The 16046-nt window shown below is 35.0% G+C and overlaps 2 protein-coding genes and 1 pseudogene across 4 annotated transcripts; all 3 read right to left on the reverse strand.

Moving 5' to 3' along the window:
- Positions 1-47: 47 nt before the first annotated feature.
- Positions 48-3604, reverse strand: LOC120192771 (E3 ubiquitin-protein ligase BIG BROTHER-like). Of its 3 annotated transcripts, XM_039195487.1 has the most exons (10): positions 3558-3604; positions 3378-3436; positions 3243-3308; positions 2675-2834; positions 2222-2465; positions 1482-1516; positions 1186-1230; positions 661-788; positions 220-328; positions 48-141 (listed from the first exon to the last, which is right to left on the reverse strand). In XM_039195487.1, the coding sequence occupies exons 4-10, from the start codon at positions 2813-2815 to the stop codon at positions 91-93; spliced, it is 753 nt and encodes a 250-aa protein (XP_039051418.1). In that variant the 5' UTR covers positions 2816-2834; positions 3243-3308; positions 3378-3436; positions 3558-3604; the 3' UTR covers positions 48-90. The 3 variants fall into 3 exon arrangements, with proteins under 3 accessions (XP_039051418.1, XP_039051417.1, XP_039051419.1); XM_039195486.1 differs by lacking the exons at positions 3378-3436; positions 3558-3604 and having other exon boundaries at positions 3243-3349; XM_039195488.1 differs by lacking the exons at positions 3378-3436; positions 3558-3604 and having other exon boundaries at positions 3290-3334.
- Positions 3605-5442: 1838 nt separating this feature from the next.
- Positions 5443-6688, reverse strand: LOC120192769 (annotated as a pseudogene).
- Positions 6689-7720: 1032 nt separating this feature from the next.
- Positions 7721-14085, reverse strand: LOC120192786 (copper-transporting ATPase HMA4-like). The gene is made up of 9 exons (XM_039195502.1): positions 13851-14085; positions 12885-13171; positions 11984-12723; positions 11369-11840; positions 11116-11283; positions 10620-10874; positions 9482-9604; positions 8472-8969; positions 7721-8134 (listed from the first exon to the last, which is right to left on the reverse strand). The coding sequence occupies exons 2-9, from the start codon at positions 13164-13166 to the stop codon at positions 7751-7753; spliced, it is 2922 nt and encodes a 973-aa protein (XP_039051433.1). The 5' UTR covers positions 13167-13171; positions 13851-14085; the 3' UTR covers positions 7721-7750.
- Positions 14086-16046: the final 1961 nt, after the last annotated feature.

Raw genomic sequence — 16046 nt, forward strand, 5'->3', positions numbered from 1 at the left:
CCAAATTGAACATCTTCGCATTAAGGGAAATACCCAAATCCAATTCGATCAAAAGCAAACAAATTTTTTTATGTTCATCGTGATAGTCCCTTAATGTTTTGATCCATCGCCAAATACCTCTGTATAACATACAGGGCAAGCCTGGAGAAATAAAGCTTCAATTAGCAGGCTTCCTAAATAAATATAATAAAGCTTCAATCATGAGAGTCAGTGGGTTACCTTATTGATGCTAAGCCATTTGGTGCCACATCCACCATGGTAGACATGTTTGCAAGGCAGTGTAATCCGTCTCTCACCTCTTTTATATTCCATCTGGCAAATTACACATCTAGTCCCCCAAAAACAACAATCATAATAATGAGATTCACCGCATTGGCTGAGAGAAAGGGGAAGAAACAAAAGGAGGGGAGTGGAATCCATATGCTAAAAACAGTTGCAAATCTCACCGGTATATGAAGAACGTGCAAGCAAGGCATGCATATTATTCATACACAACTAATTAGACCAACACATTCTCACATATACTAACAAGACCTCCCAAACCAGTAAAATTTAGGGTTGTCGTGTATTTCAATTTAAAATCTGTTGAATACCATTTGCGGCAGCTGATTAAAAAAAATCACATTTTAACAGGGACAAAAGTAAAAGCATATGCACTACCTCTCATTCTTTGATTTCTTCCTTGGAAATAAGCTGCACTTGTATTTTGAAACGGGTAGCAAAGAAATAAGTTCTTGGGACAGACCCCGACTTTGTGTTCCAACACTCTCGCCTAATTCAAGTAATTCCTAAAATGATAATTGTAATCATGAATGATTAATCAATTAAAGAAATCCAAAAATAATTCACAAATACACAACCCATGTTTTCTAGAAATGTATGAAAATGTCCAAATAGGTTTGTTCAATTTTAATTTGTTGCTCACAAACCCAATGGCTGGTTTGAATCGGTTTGAAGGAATAATTACACAGACCAAATCTGCACCCCACTTATTAATTTTCGGCAGTGTTTAATCTTCAAATGCATCTTGACAAACATTGAACCAATTACTGCATTGGATTTCTCTTTTTCTTGAACTCGGAATTGCACCAAATTAGGAGTTAAATCGGAAAGTTACTGAGAAAACCGGAGAAGCGATGCAATTATTAAGCTGGGAAGAAAAAAGTACGAATTTTTTCTTCTAACCTCATATGTCATGCTGTCAGGATCGACGCAATCTTGCCAAATAACCTGCATATTTTGACAACGTTTTGCAACATTTAACTTTGTGAACCATGATTCATGAAACTGAAAATTACTACGATATAAGCCTCTATAACTCTACTAGTAGGAAAAGCATAGGGAAAAACTTGGAAGATTGAAGTTCCTAAAATTAGATGCTGATGCAAATAATCTACTGACATATATAGGTATGAAAACTCATAGTACAAGAAAGGCGTTGCACGCATGTACTCAACAAAGAAAATATGAGAGAGAGACACCTGGTAGTCATGAGCATCATGTTGTCTCCGTGGACCTGTAAAGTGAAAGAATTAGAATGAGGGAACTTTTTCCAAGAATCCTAGATAGCTATTGCTATAAGAATATGGTCACTTTATGACCAGAACTGGTGATACAGAGAAAGAGACTTAGTTTTACTTCATGATGTTAAGAGAGAGAGGAGCAAAGACACCCTCTTGGAGAAAAGCCAAAAACTATCATCAAGGAAAAACAGATTCTTTGGACAGTTTGAAAATGCTGTAGCTGCTAAACTAGGACCTTTTGTTTGAGACCAAACAAGATATAAACACAACTAATCGTGAGGCTCACTGAATCCTTAATCTCTCTTCAATCAAATATGATTTAAAAGTTTAAAATCCATCAAAACAGAGCTGCTGTCTGGAAGTGAAAACTTGATTGTTAGAAAATACAGCATCCAATAATAAAATCCAGAGAAAGCATAAAGTTGCAAACAATTTGACAATTCGTTAATGACCATAGAAAATCAAAGAGCCGGGAAGATAACTAACTAGGAAAAACAATCTTCAGAAGGAAAGAGCTGTAACAGGCATTAAGGTTAACACTTAAACCAAGTTGAATCATTCCATTGACATTAATACTTGGCCTAATTCTAAAAATACGTGTTATGATAGACATCATTATACATCTTTTTTAGCATTATATCAAATACCTTCAAAAGCAGAACTGAAACAATAATGTAAAGCGGAATTGAGAAACTTACAATCTACTGAGTTTTCACGCGAGGTTGAATTTGTGTTTCTTTCCCATTCCACATTCATTGCTGCACTCTGTTGATTACTCATTGATGAGGAATTCTCTGACGCCCTTCTAAATTCATCAATGCATAGCTCATGGTTATTCACCTCGTAACTATGATCATTATCATAATCATAATATGAAATACTGCCAGAATCAGATAGGCCAAACTTGTAGAAGTTTGAAGTCATTGGTGGGTACACACTCTCCTACAGACAGAAATTCAACTTTTGGATGTCACCAATAGTAACAATCTGTTCACAAACTAAAAATAATATAAACAGAGGATCAATTACAATCAACTCATCTGAAAAGTCAACCTGTTTTTTTATCTGATTAATTTGTTCTTGAAAACACAAAGACATTAAAGGAATCACTTCAGTACATTGAAAAACTTTTTTTTGATGATAAACGGTACCTGGACATGGGTAGCACCGTTGAAAATAAAATTGACATGTTGATAAGTAAGACCTTCAAAATATTCCATAAAGCTGCCAGCACTGTTATAAGGGTAGTTACTGTTGATGTATTGAACCTCCATATGTGGATCCCAACTCATTTCCAAAAATCCAACAAATCTGCAAACATAAAATTTGACAATTCAAATTTGCAATGAGCAGTAGAAACAATGATAACAAAATAATCAAAATAAAAAAAAATGATCTCCTCAAAACAAAACAAAAATACTGTTACTAGTGAATTTTAGTATTCTAGCTTTGGCAGAAGAATCATACAAGACTATAACAAATAAAGATCAAAATGTAAATTATATAGAATAAAATCTCCAGAAGAAATTCTCTAAATAAATACATAATGCGTAGAAGAACAAGTTTATTGAAACAATGAGATCCAATTACTGCAACAAAACGCGTAACGTGTTAGCAAATATTCAAGTAAATGACAATGTTCAAAACAAAAAATTTAACTTCGCGTTTGGTAACGGAGAAAATGCAAGAAAAAAAAAGGAACAAAGAGAAGGAAATTACAGTTAAGCTCAGTCAGAGCCGATTAAACCTTCTACGGAGACGGTCACTTTTCCGCTTGCTTAGACGCTGAAACTGAACTTTCTGAGCAACCAAATAGGTGAAAATGTGAGTGAGAAAAAACTTAAAACGAACTACCTCATTCTATGATTGTGAGATCTTCATCAGAGGAAATGCGAGATCTTCTTGCGAGAGAACTTCAAATGGATAGAAAGGATCACCAGAAAGAGAACAGAGTGAAAATATATAAGAAGAAGAAGAAAATTGGGAAAACAAATCTTGAAAAGAAGAGATTCTTTGAGAAATTAAAGAGGTTACCAGCCGACATTCATCGCTTTTATTTTAAGATCAGTTTAGCAAACCCTCTCACTCTTTCCATCTTATTGTTTTTGTTTTTTATTTATTAATCCAGCAGGGAAGTAGCAGTGGCTCCTTTATGCAGTTGTTTCAGCAACACGCAAACTCCGTTTAAAAACTTTTGATGGGAAATGATACCATGTCTCGCGGTAGCACACAGAATTTACCATAGAGACCAAGCCTATTTTAGAATTAAAAATATCATAAAATAGACACAATTGACAATATATTTTTTTATAGATTGTTAATTTCCCATCATATATGATTATGCAATAATATTTTTTTCATAAATTATCTAGTCATCCATTTATTTTTATACTTTCGTTTTGATTATTTAATTATTTCTTTTAAAATCATACTGAATATTATGTTTTATTCATTCGTCGTTAGAAAGTTAATGATCTTATTGATGTGTTATTTTAATGTCGTATTATCATTAAAAAAAATTGTTATGTCAACAATTTTGTTTACATAAAAAATACATTAAAAAATATTAAATGTAAGTTAACCCGCCCCTCGGTCCATCCTGATCACTGCCATTCCGTCTTCCACGAACCAAAAGCTGTAAGGCATGTGGGAGAGAGAGATGCAGAGAAAGCAGACAAATAATTATGAGTGAGAGAGAGAACAAAACCAAACTAGGAGTGCAAGTAATCCATCACTGGCCTGCCAATCATTATATTCCTCCGACATTCTTTTTGTCTCTACACTGTGTCAACGCCTCAACGGAATCTTTAAAGTGGCAAAACCCAAGCAGTAAAACCAAACTCATCAAGATGGCAGTTAGCCTCAATTCTGCGTCTGCTGCTAAGCAGTGAATAGAAAGTAGTACACTGAAGATGCCATTTCTCCAACTCTGAATTCTTTCCTGTGGCCTAGTAATAATGTTAAACAGCTTTATGCATCAGCAGGTGAATGAAATATGGCTTTTCAGTCAGCTCCAAGGTTAATTTATTCCTATAGGAGTCCAGAGATTAAGGGCATCTGAATAAGGAAAATCTGTCTAAAATCTAAACTCCCAACATTATGTACAGGTTCAAGAGTAACGAAACAAATGTCCCGTTAGCTTACCGACCCGATTCGTGTCCCTAAAACGGGAGATCTTCGACAACATGTAGGCTCGGCTTGATTGCACCTAAGAGCCATGTCTGAAAGCCTGTTGAATGCTTTGTATCCCTTTCTTTGAACACATCTACTACCTTTGGTATTAATTTTTTCCTTAAACTACATGTCGAACCCACATAATAGTGTTTGGTTCTTGATTGCTCCAATTATCACATATGCATGCTCTATCATGAATCCAATGAACACAACAGTGAAAAGAAACATTACCATTGCCATTGGTTAAAGATAATCCAAAAGTTCTGCATCGAACACATCTAAAGTCAAACCCAGTTAGGCTCGGCAACTATAACGGAGTCGACCAACTACGTCTTTCTTAAGAGCATGCAGCCTGTACTGATGATTTTAGCACAGTTCAAGACATTGGTGGCACCTGTACTCGATGATGCCGACACTTGCGATCATTGTTCGTATACATTCTGGTTTGTTGGTTCCATAGCTCAATTATGTAATGATTGATTGTAAAAAGGAATTAGAAAACCAAAAGGTGAATATAATTCCAAAAAGTAGTGATGTAATACGTAAGGTTACAACCACTCGGATAGTTAAGATAAATGGGGTAAAAATTTTCATCCCAAGAGCACCACAATATTCTTCTAGGAGGCTGGACAACCCCTCTAAACTAAGTTATTCAAATGAGAAAAATATTATATATATATGCGACCAGCAAGGCAAAATCATGGAATGTAATAAATAAAATTGCGAATGGATTTGGAGCTCATCATCTGTAGTTGGCATGATCATGCCCCACCAGAACCATACTTCTTTCCGAAAACAATCATCTGGAGCTTATCATAGCCTGCAAGCACACCAGCACCAGCAATTGCACGCAGAATGTTTGCACCGGCACCCTTAAACAGAGATTTTGTGCCCTCTTTCTGAAGGATCTGGGTGAACGCATCCATTGAGCTCTTGTACTCGACGGCTTCACCCGATGTCATCATCATTCTTCTGCGGACGGTGTCGAGCGGATAGGAGGCAAGACCAGCACCATTTATAATAACACAACCCAGAGCAAAGCTGGCAAAGAAGCTATCGTGATATTTTACAAAAATGCATGTGATAAAATTCCTTTAGCTTCAAGTTATTACCACAAAATGGTATGAATGTTGCTTCATGCAAAGAAACCCAAAGAATGAAGGGAAATTCTAGTCCAAAAGACCACCAAGAAATCTACTAACCTGCAACTTGCCAACAAGGACCACTGGCTTTAAAGAATCATACATTCCGAAGTATAGACCTCGGTACACAATGATGCCGACACATGAAATGTTGAAACCGCAGTAAAGGCCAGCAATACCATCCGACTGAAGAGTCTTCTTGTATACATCAACCAAGCCATTGAATTGCTTCTCCCCTCCTTTCTTTGCAGCTTTGGCATCGTTGGCAAGACGAGTCCGAGCATAATCCAGGGAATAGACGAAGAGAAGGAAAGAGGCACCCGCTGCACCACCGGATCCCAAGTTCCCAGCAAACCACTTCCAGTAGCCAGCACAGTCCTTCCTAAAGTTGAACAGCTTTTTGAAGTATTCAAGGCCTGAGTTGGGAAATAACGGATCACAATAGCCGTATTTCCTCTCCACAATGACATCACGCCTTCTTCTGCCATTGTTCTTTTAAAGCAATCACCAATTCCCTTGTAAGGTTCGGAAAGCCGACTGGCCCTAATCATCTCATCCTGGTTCTGAATTAAGAGCTTGACACGCTCAATAGGTGCAGCAGCAGTTTTGGAGACAGCAGCAGAGACTCCGCCCATGAGAAAATCAATAGCGAAACCCGAAATGGCTTTCTCTGATGGAGCCTGGACACATAAAGGCAATGAACTCGAACCGACAAACGAGAGATCATAGTTCACTCGCATGTCTGTGCCATGGGATGCCGCAGTGCTGCATTGCAACTTGCAGATGCAAAACGCCTCTGATTCAGAACAGGCCTTTGGAATCCTCCGTACCGGTATCGAACATCTTGTGAAAGGTTCGAACCGAGATGGAGTTGTCCGACAAAGCTATCCACGAAGAATGTGGAGCAGTATATGCATAAACATTGTGGAAGGGAACCTCCCATTGAATGGTAACAGAACATGGAACTAGATTTTGATACACCTGAAAATAATCTCTTTTAAATTGTTATAGAGTAGGTAATTTTTTTTTTCAAATTAATAAGTGGAAATTTAAAATGAAAGGGAATTTTTTTTTCTTCAAGATATTTTTTGGAAAGAAAATTATTTAAAATGTTTATTTGAAATAAAAAAAATATTTTTACAATTATTCAAATAATTTTATTCTAATATTTTTCGTAAGTTTTCTAATTCATCTGATTCCTCTTTATGTTTCAAATTACACTAAAAGTAGCTCAAATAGAATATATATAGTAAAATATTATCATTGAATATATGTATCTTTAATTAATATTTTAAAATTTTAAATAATACTATCAATTAAACTATATATTGTTAACAAAATGTTGATTTAATTAAATAAATTTATATAATTATATATTTGGTGTTTACTATTTAACTATTTTATCATTTTAGTTATAATTTTAATTCAATTTAATAAATTTAATCATGTAACCAAATAATATGTTGTCAATCTAAGTGGTAATCCACTCTTATAAACACCCAGTACACCGAGGTTTAAATCCCTTCAATCCCCAATTTTGTTCATATGCATTACAAGGCTATTACAGCATGAAATAGTTTGTGTCCCTATAATATAGAGGTTTATATCCATAATATTTCATGTATGTCAAACATCTGGCTCAGAATGATCCAATAATCCGAAATAACAAACTTAAATTTATTAAATGGTATCCTAGTTTCCTGAAGTACCCATTTTCGAGAACATGTGATATTAGCCATGGTTGCAACTTGCAACAAATGCTTAGCAATAAAATTGACTGATTCAGAAGCTGGAATCTGTAACAATCGAAGGGCCTTACATGTTAAAGACCGATATCATTCGATCAGATATGAATTACCAGAAAATATGCCATCACGTAGATTTGTAGAAATGGTTGTGTTCTTTTGTATCTTAAAATACCGAAGGCTTCCTATAAGACTGCAGCAAGAGAGAAGAACAAACGACGCTAAGAGAGGAGGCGGCCATGCATGCACCGGCTAGCCAAGGTGGTAACCTGACTCCAGTGAAAGGATATAAGATTCCAGCAGCAATTGGCACGCCCAGAATGTTATAACCAAGGGCCCACACATAGTTAAGCCAAATGCGTGAAATGGTCTTTCTGGACAGGTCTATGGCCGTAACTACGTCCTCCAAGTTGCTTTTGATAAGTACTACGTCAGCTGCCTCTATGGCTACATCAGTACCAGCACCAATTGCCATGCCTACATCAGCTGCGACTAAAGCAGGGGAGTCGTTTATTCCATCTCCAACCATAGCAACAGTCAAACCTTTCATCTACATCCCAAGAAAAAATTAATCAAATGATGTTTATCTATTTCATGCAAGAAGATTTGAACTTGTAGGTTAAACTATAATTTACTTTGAAGCCCTTCCAGTCACTTTTTCAAGCTAACCAGATATGAAGCTCTCTTTCTTACCTCCACCCTTCATCCCAATTTATATATTGAAAATTAAAATAACACCATGCCTCAGAATATTATCATTCATAAGCATATGATAAATGTACTTTTCTACTTTCTAATGTCAAGCATTTCACAACAAATATTCTTGCATTGAATCAAGCCATGTAAAAGAGAAAATCAAAATGAGAGGGAAAAGAAAAGAAGCTTGCCTGCAATTCTTTGATCCTATCAGCTTTTCCCAAAGGATCTGTTTCGGCAATCACCTTCTCTATTCCAACCTCTTTTGCTATGGCATTTGCAGTAGCCCAGTTATCACCAGTTACCATGATGCTTGAGATGCCCATTGAGCGAAGATATGATATGACATGCTCAGCTTCTGGTTTCACTGGATCAGTTACTGCAAAAGCTCCAGCAATTTTACCATCAATGGCAACTAAGACACATGTTCGAGCCAGCTGCTCATTTTTTGAAATGTATCCCTCAACCTCAGGACCAAATGTGACATCGTAAGTCTGCATAAGCCTCTTGTTACCAACCAAGACCATTTTGTCACCAACTTTCCCGCTCACCCCAGTGCCAGGGTGCAACTCAAAGTCCTTTGCCTCCGTAAGATGTTGGTTATTGGATTGATTGTTAAGTTCTATCTTCTGACGCCATTTTCTAGCATGCTCCAGGAAAGCTTTGGCTATTGGATGCTGGCTATTTGCCTGAAATTTTAAGGCTTAAATGTAAAAGATCCCCTATGCTATACATATGCATGTAGTTAAGAAAACCCATCCAAATCCATATCTTACTGCAATAAATTGAACCCTCAAACATCTATTTTCACCTGATTGAGCAATCAATTGGATGGAATTGGTTGAGGTCATCGAGGGATCAAACAGATGAAATAGATGTTTGAAGACTCAATCGATAGCAATAAACCAATAAAAGCTTGGATATACTAGCTTAAGTCATTCAGAGGCATTTTGCACCATTCAAGAAGTCATACCTAGAAAGAAACACTTCCACTTTGGTTAAATCTAATATATAGTATTGAACATTCTTTCAATTATAAGCTTTGGTTTAATATTTACACTCCTCAAAAACCAAAAATTTAAAAAAAATCCGGATTCAGGTGTACAATTAATGTTATCCAATTTTCTCATCAACCTTTCTTGTTTTCGTTTCCTAGCAACTTCAGTAAATATAATCAGAATACAAAAAACTAGGTATGTACCTCTGCAGCAATAGTAGCATCGCAGAATTCTCCCATCGACACACTTGAAAAGAGCACAACATTTACAACCTCAGGTTTCCCAACTGTCAATGTCCCCGTCTTATCAAACACAATTGCTTTCACCTACAGAAGACAGGGAAAAGGTAGTTCAGGTTGCAACAGCCATCTGCAAGGGAACTTGTTATATTAAATCTTTCCAACTTCCAAGACTTAGTTGCTCGTTGTATTATTATACATATTTTTTGCCCAATGCATTGTATTGTTGTTAAAGGACTTGTAAGGCTAAGACAATAAACAACCCTTCTGAATTCTGAACAAGGTCAATAATTTCAATATAGAATTATGAATGAATGACACTGAAAAAGTTTATAAATGCTGATATACAGGTTATTTGAAAGGAAGAAGTGGTCTTTCGCTAAAAACAACAATCATGAAAATATAAAATCAACGGGCCATGCTTTTTAAAAGAAATTCACATTTTTAGAAAATGTTTTTTTTTATATAAATAGGAAGCCTCATTAAAAAACCTCTTTGAATCCGTCAAGCACCAAGAGTGGCTCAACGGACATTGGAAGGAGGAAAAGAGTGTCTTAAGATTTTATTTCATAACCACCAAATACAAGAAGAGTACAGTACAACCAGACCCGTTGACAACTACCTCAGCAACGGGCTGCATTAACTACATAAATACATCAATGACCATACCCTACTCAACAACTACCTCCTAAAAAACACACGACCAAAAGCAAACATACAGAATTACCAAAAATGTGAACAATCCCAACATTTTTAGAAAATGTTGAGTTGATATATAGTTTGAAAAGTAAAAATTTATATTTTCCTAAGCAAAAAACAATTATCAAGGAATGAACCTACAGTAGATAACTTCTGAAAATGATTGCCACTTAAAATATTGCAATTTCAAGGATTTGCAATTCTTGTAATAACAAAGTTGAGTTATGTTTTCAGTTAATGCTATTTCAAACCAAGTATAGTTATCAATCGTCAAATTTTTCAGAAGAGATAGAAAGTTGCTTATGATGCTCAATCATGATTGTGAAACTCATATATGCCAAATTATCAACCCAATTTCAATCTTAACCCATTCTTAGTTGTTTCTAAACAAAAATGGTTTTACCTTATGTGCCTTCTCAAGTGCATTTCCACCCTTAATAAGCACACCAAGTGAAGCACCCTTCCCTGTGGCAACCATGACAGCTGTAGGGGTTGCTAGTCCTAGAGCACATGGGCAAGCAACCACAAGCACTGAAATACCAAACTGGAGTGCCAGTTCAAAGTTATCCATGCCCTTTGGAATCCAATGTTTAGGGTAAATACCAATAACTCCAGGGATAAGCCATCCCAACCAAGTTATAAATGCAGTGATAACAATCTGATATTGGATCAAAAAAATACTACATTCTTTTAGCAATTCACAACTAGAGATATAAACAAAAATTTGAGGAAGGAAACAGAAACCTTTTAATATTTTGAAAAAAAAAATGAAAGTGCAATAAAAATAATATAATTTTTTAAGGAAACGGAAACATAAACAGAAACCTTTTAATATTTTGAAAAAAAAAATGAAAGTGCAATAAAAATAGTATAATTTTTTTTAGGAAACGGAAACATACTGCAGGAACAAAAAACCGAGAAATCCGGTCAGCAATTTTCTGTATAGGTGCTCTAGCAAGCTGAGCCGCTTCAACGAGCTGAACAATTTGGGAAAGTGCAGTCTCTGACCCAACATGAGTAGCCTTGACCAGCAAGCATCCGTTCTCGTTCATAGTTCCACCAATGACCTACTCATAAGAATTGAATTAAAAAATTCAGCATTCATAAAGTCAGGCCTACATTAAAATCATAAAAAAGGAAATAAAATAATACTTTGTCACCAAGCTTTTTAGCAATAGGTTGTGCCTCCCCTGTGATCATACTCTCATTCACGTAGCTTTGACCATCGATGACAATGCCATCGACAGGAACCTTCTCCCCAGGAATGATCTTGATTATATCATTCCTTTGTATTAGTTGGGTGCTGATTTCAACCTCTGAGACAACATTTCCATCATCATCTAATGTCAGCAAACAAGCGCTATCAGGAGCAAGGTCTGTCAGCTTGGCTAAAGCATTTGACGTTCTCCCTTTAGCCAACACCTCTAAATATTTTCCTAAGAGAATAAAGGATATCAGCATTGCACTTGTCTCAAAAAAATCTTGCCCTTCAAATGTGTCCGAGCTTAGAGACTTAATTGCTACATAAACAGAGTAAAAGTATGCAGCATTGGTTCCCATGGCTACTAAAACATCCATATTAGCAGATTTCAGTCTCAATGCATGGTATGACCCTTTATAAAACCTGACAAAGACAACAAAAGACAGAATTGTTATGCTGAATGACTGGTTATATAATGAGAGTGAATGCCACCTCTGAGGAATGGAAATGTTGAACACCAATAACAGAAGTAGTAGTTAATAAAACAGGAAAATGAACACCGATACCTTTGGCCAATGACGAACTGTACTGGTGTGCAAAGAATCCATCTCAGAAGCAACCCAACAGTAAACATGTTGTAAATCTTATACTCTAACCAATTACCAAAAGGAGGAAGCATTGGAAGTACCATGGAGAATATAAACAGAGGAACTGAGAACAAGCAGCTTAAAAGGAACTGATCCCTATAGGAATTAATTTCATGCTGCTGCTCAGTTTCTCTTTGTCTGGGAGGTATATACAAGCTCGCCTTGTAGGATCCATGAGCAGCTTCTTCTACAGCTTCAATAAGAGATCTCGGACCAATGAGGTCTGGGTCATAGTTGACTATGACCATGTTTTCTTCCAAGTCCATATCTACGTGATTTACACCTATGGCTGACTCAAGGTAGGACTTAATAGTATTCATCTCCTCCACAGATGACACTCCATCAAGTTCTAAATGTACTTTGTTCACTTCATTTCCAGAACTAATGAGATCGGCTCCAAATCCAGCATCTTCTATTGCTTCAGCGATGCGATCAGAATCAGTAACATTTGGATCAAAGTGAACCTTCGCTTCTTCGAGAGCTAGACCAACCACTGCCTTTTTAACTCCATCGAGGGACTTCAGAGCACGTTCAAGGGACTCTGAACAGCTTGTACATGCCATTCCCTTAATCCTGAGCCGGCAGACTGCTATTTCTTGCTCTGAAAACTCCTTCACAGGGAAACCAGCATCCTCTATTGTCTCTTTAATCAGTTTCGTCTAAAACAAAATAAACAAAGGTTCAAGCAACAAAAAATGTGAGCAGCATTATAAACAATGGCTCCAAAGAATAACAGTAAAACAATAAATAAGTTGGAACTTAATGAAGGGAAGGAATTAAAAGTTTTCTATAGTGACCATAAATCACTCTTAAAACTTACATTAACGAGCGTCGGAACATACTCAATTGCTGCTTGACCATGAATTGGCGACACTGATACACTCTCAACACCCTTGAGCTCTCCAAGCACAGCTTCTATGGAAGCAACACAAGATGCACACTTGATATCCCCAATTTTGAACATCACTGTTCTCTTCTTTCCAGACTTATCCATAGGTTCAGGTATAGTCACGTAAACACTATCTGAAGGCTCCAGCAAAGGCCTCTTAAGATCTTCCCTCCCATTTAGTTCCAGTGTTTTGTCTCCAACATTAATATCCATGGCTCCTGTGAAAACACAATAAGCAAAACATAAATAAAAATAAAGCAATTTAGACTTTTACAATAACAAACCAGTTTCCGAAGCAAAATTTCAGTCGGTTTGCAAAGCTTAAAACAAAAATATGGTGAAATATGTGAGAGAGAAAAACTCTGTTCAATGTTAGATAAAATTGAACTAAAAATAAAACAACAAAATTAAGGCTGAATTATTACTCTAAAACAACTGTAATAGATATCATATAGCAAAAGGAACAAGAAAAAACAATTGGATTGTACTTACTATTAAATAAGTACACAATCGAGGGGAAAGGGGGGGAAAAGGAAAAAAACAAATCACATAGAAAAAGCCGCCAAGACTTTGTACAAATCAAACACGATAAAACTTGCTTAAGAATTAGAATTTTAAATTTAGCAACCTTTTTTTATAAATAAAAAAAGACCTTAAAGCCCGCGAAAAGCTTTCAAGAATATGGAATACAAAACAAACCCAGAGAATCAAACTGAAAACAACGATTTTTCTTCAAAAATATTTTGTTCGATCAACTCGGAATATGGATCAATAAATAAAGAAAATAAGCTTCAAAATAGACCCAGAGGTTTAAATAAGTCAAACAATTAAAACCCAAAATTATGGAATCGAGAACACTCGCATACTAACTCATACACTCACACACATCAAAGAGACCTTTCTTTCAAGGCAGTTAATGGTGGCGAGTCTTCGTTTTGATTTTGGGGGGGGGGAGATAAAAGAAAAAGTTCTTACTCTATTAAAAAGAGGGGGAGGGGGATGATTAGGGTTTCAGGGCGGGAATTAAGATGAAACAATTTGGATTAGGGTTTGAGAAGGGGAATTGGAAATGGACGGTCGCGGGAGAAAGAAGAGGCAGAATTTGGCTCTTCGAGAGAGTTGTTTGCGTTCGTCTTTCTTGGTCAAGAAAAGATATAAAAAAATGAATATTTGAACTTAACGTCTTATATTCCATTTCCCACCGCCTTGCTTAACGATCCTCTCTTCCATACCCAACGAGTGATATATGCGTATATTTAATATTTTTAAAAAAAGGAATATAAACAGAATCTAATATTATTTTATAATTTTACTTTTAATATTCTAATTTGATTTGAACTAATTACGAATTAATATTTTTATTATTTATTATTTGAAGCGGTTATGAATAACAAATTTTATATTCAAAAGTTAAACTAATTGGGAATTTTTTTTTATTAATATGAGATAAGTATAAGGTAATATATGTTCATCAATAATTTTTCATCCTTTGATATTTAGTGTTGACACTCTCGATATTTCATTCTTAGTGTTCAAATCCGAAATCTCGAGAAATAACAACGATTCATTTATCACTGAAGTCGCTTAATCGTGTTGAGAAGTTAAATTAAACCCAGAGAAATATTTTAAATATCAAAATGATAATAAAACATAATTTTAAAAAACTAAAATGCATTTAACCTTTTAAAAAGAAAATCCCAAGGTCCATGCGTTTCGCTGTGGATTCCTGGACCCCAGAAAGAAAGGAAAAAGAAATGGCCCAAATCGATATTGTTTATTCTTCAATTAGGCAGAATGCTGCATCTCATGTCTTAAACAAACACATTGGCTGTTAATATGGGCTTGGCATCTGCAGAAAAATACTAGTGATTTGGGTGAGAATAAGCCATTTGCCATATTTCAAGGCTACCTTTATAAGAATCTGAACGCAAAATCAATGTCAAATCGGTAAAATTATAAAAAATATGATGTAAACGGTGGTTTTAACCAAACCGTAAAAGTTATGATTTCTAGTTATTTTTAATTTTAGGTTTGGAAATAAATTATAATTTTATTGCTCTAGTCAATTATGTATTTACATTTTATTTTAATAATTTAATACTAATATCCTTAAAAAATAATTTATTTGCCATATTAGTAGTGAGTTATTATAAAATATATTTTATATATAATAGGATTAATAAGTGTAAATATAATTTAAATTATATATCTCTTTTGAAAAACCTAGTTTTTCTTTTTTGGTGTGTATCTCATCTCTTTTCTTTTTCGTCTTTATTGATCGACTGTGATACAAACTTTAATATTGGTTGCCGACTGCTGGTATTTCTTTATTGCCTTTTTCCTTTCTTATATTGTGTTTCTATTTATTTTTTCAGTGAGTCTGTCTGTATGACACATTTTCATATACTTTTATGGCACGTTTTCATCTGCCTTTGTGGCATATTTTCTTTTATCTTTTGACATATTTTTCGTTCGTTTGGTCTTTTTTTCATTTATCTTTTTCTAAAGGTTTATTTCACTTCGTCACGACTGATTAAGATGAAGCTTATCTGATATCTTGTTGCTCTTCCTTGTTTTGGACCCTCATAGTGGATTTGGGTACCCGTTTTGCATTCGTGTATAGCTTTTCATGTCGCTTGAGTCTGATTTGTAATTTTGTCGGTGTCTTTCAATAGTTTGATCCTCATTTGCGATTTGTTTACCAATGCATCAAATCTATTTGTATCTATATTTGTTCAAGTTTCTTTTTTAGATTTTTAATCTTTCCTCGTATGATACTTATGATCTTAAGTTGCTAGTTTTGTTTTAATGATTATAGGAAAATTTTCCAGTTATGTGTTAATTTACGATTCTGATTGTAAATATTTATTGTAATTCGGGATATTTCCTATTTTGAATAAAATTAGTTGTTTTGTTAAAAAAAATTAATTTTATATTGTTAATTTACAACATAATGTCTATAATGGATTTTTTATCCTTTCAAAATCACTTTACAAAATCAATTCCAAATAATTAAATTTTAAACTACACTTTTGAAAGCACTTTTAAAAACTCTTTTCTACGACATTTTTTAAAATTAATATTAAATTATTT

Source organism: Hibiscus syriacus, unplaced genomic scaffold (assembly GCF_006381635.1).
Source record: "Hibiscus syriacus cultivar Baekdansim isolate YM2019G1 unplaced genomic scaffold, ASM638163v2 tig00116980_pilon, whole genome shotgun sequence".
NCBI lineage: Eukaryota > Viridiplantae > Streptophyta > Magnoliopsida > Malvales > Malvaceae > Hibiscus > Hibiscus syriacus.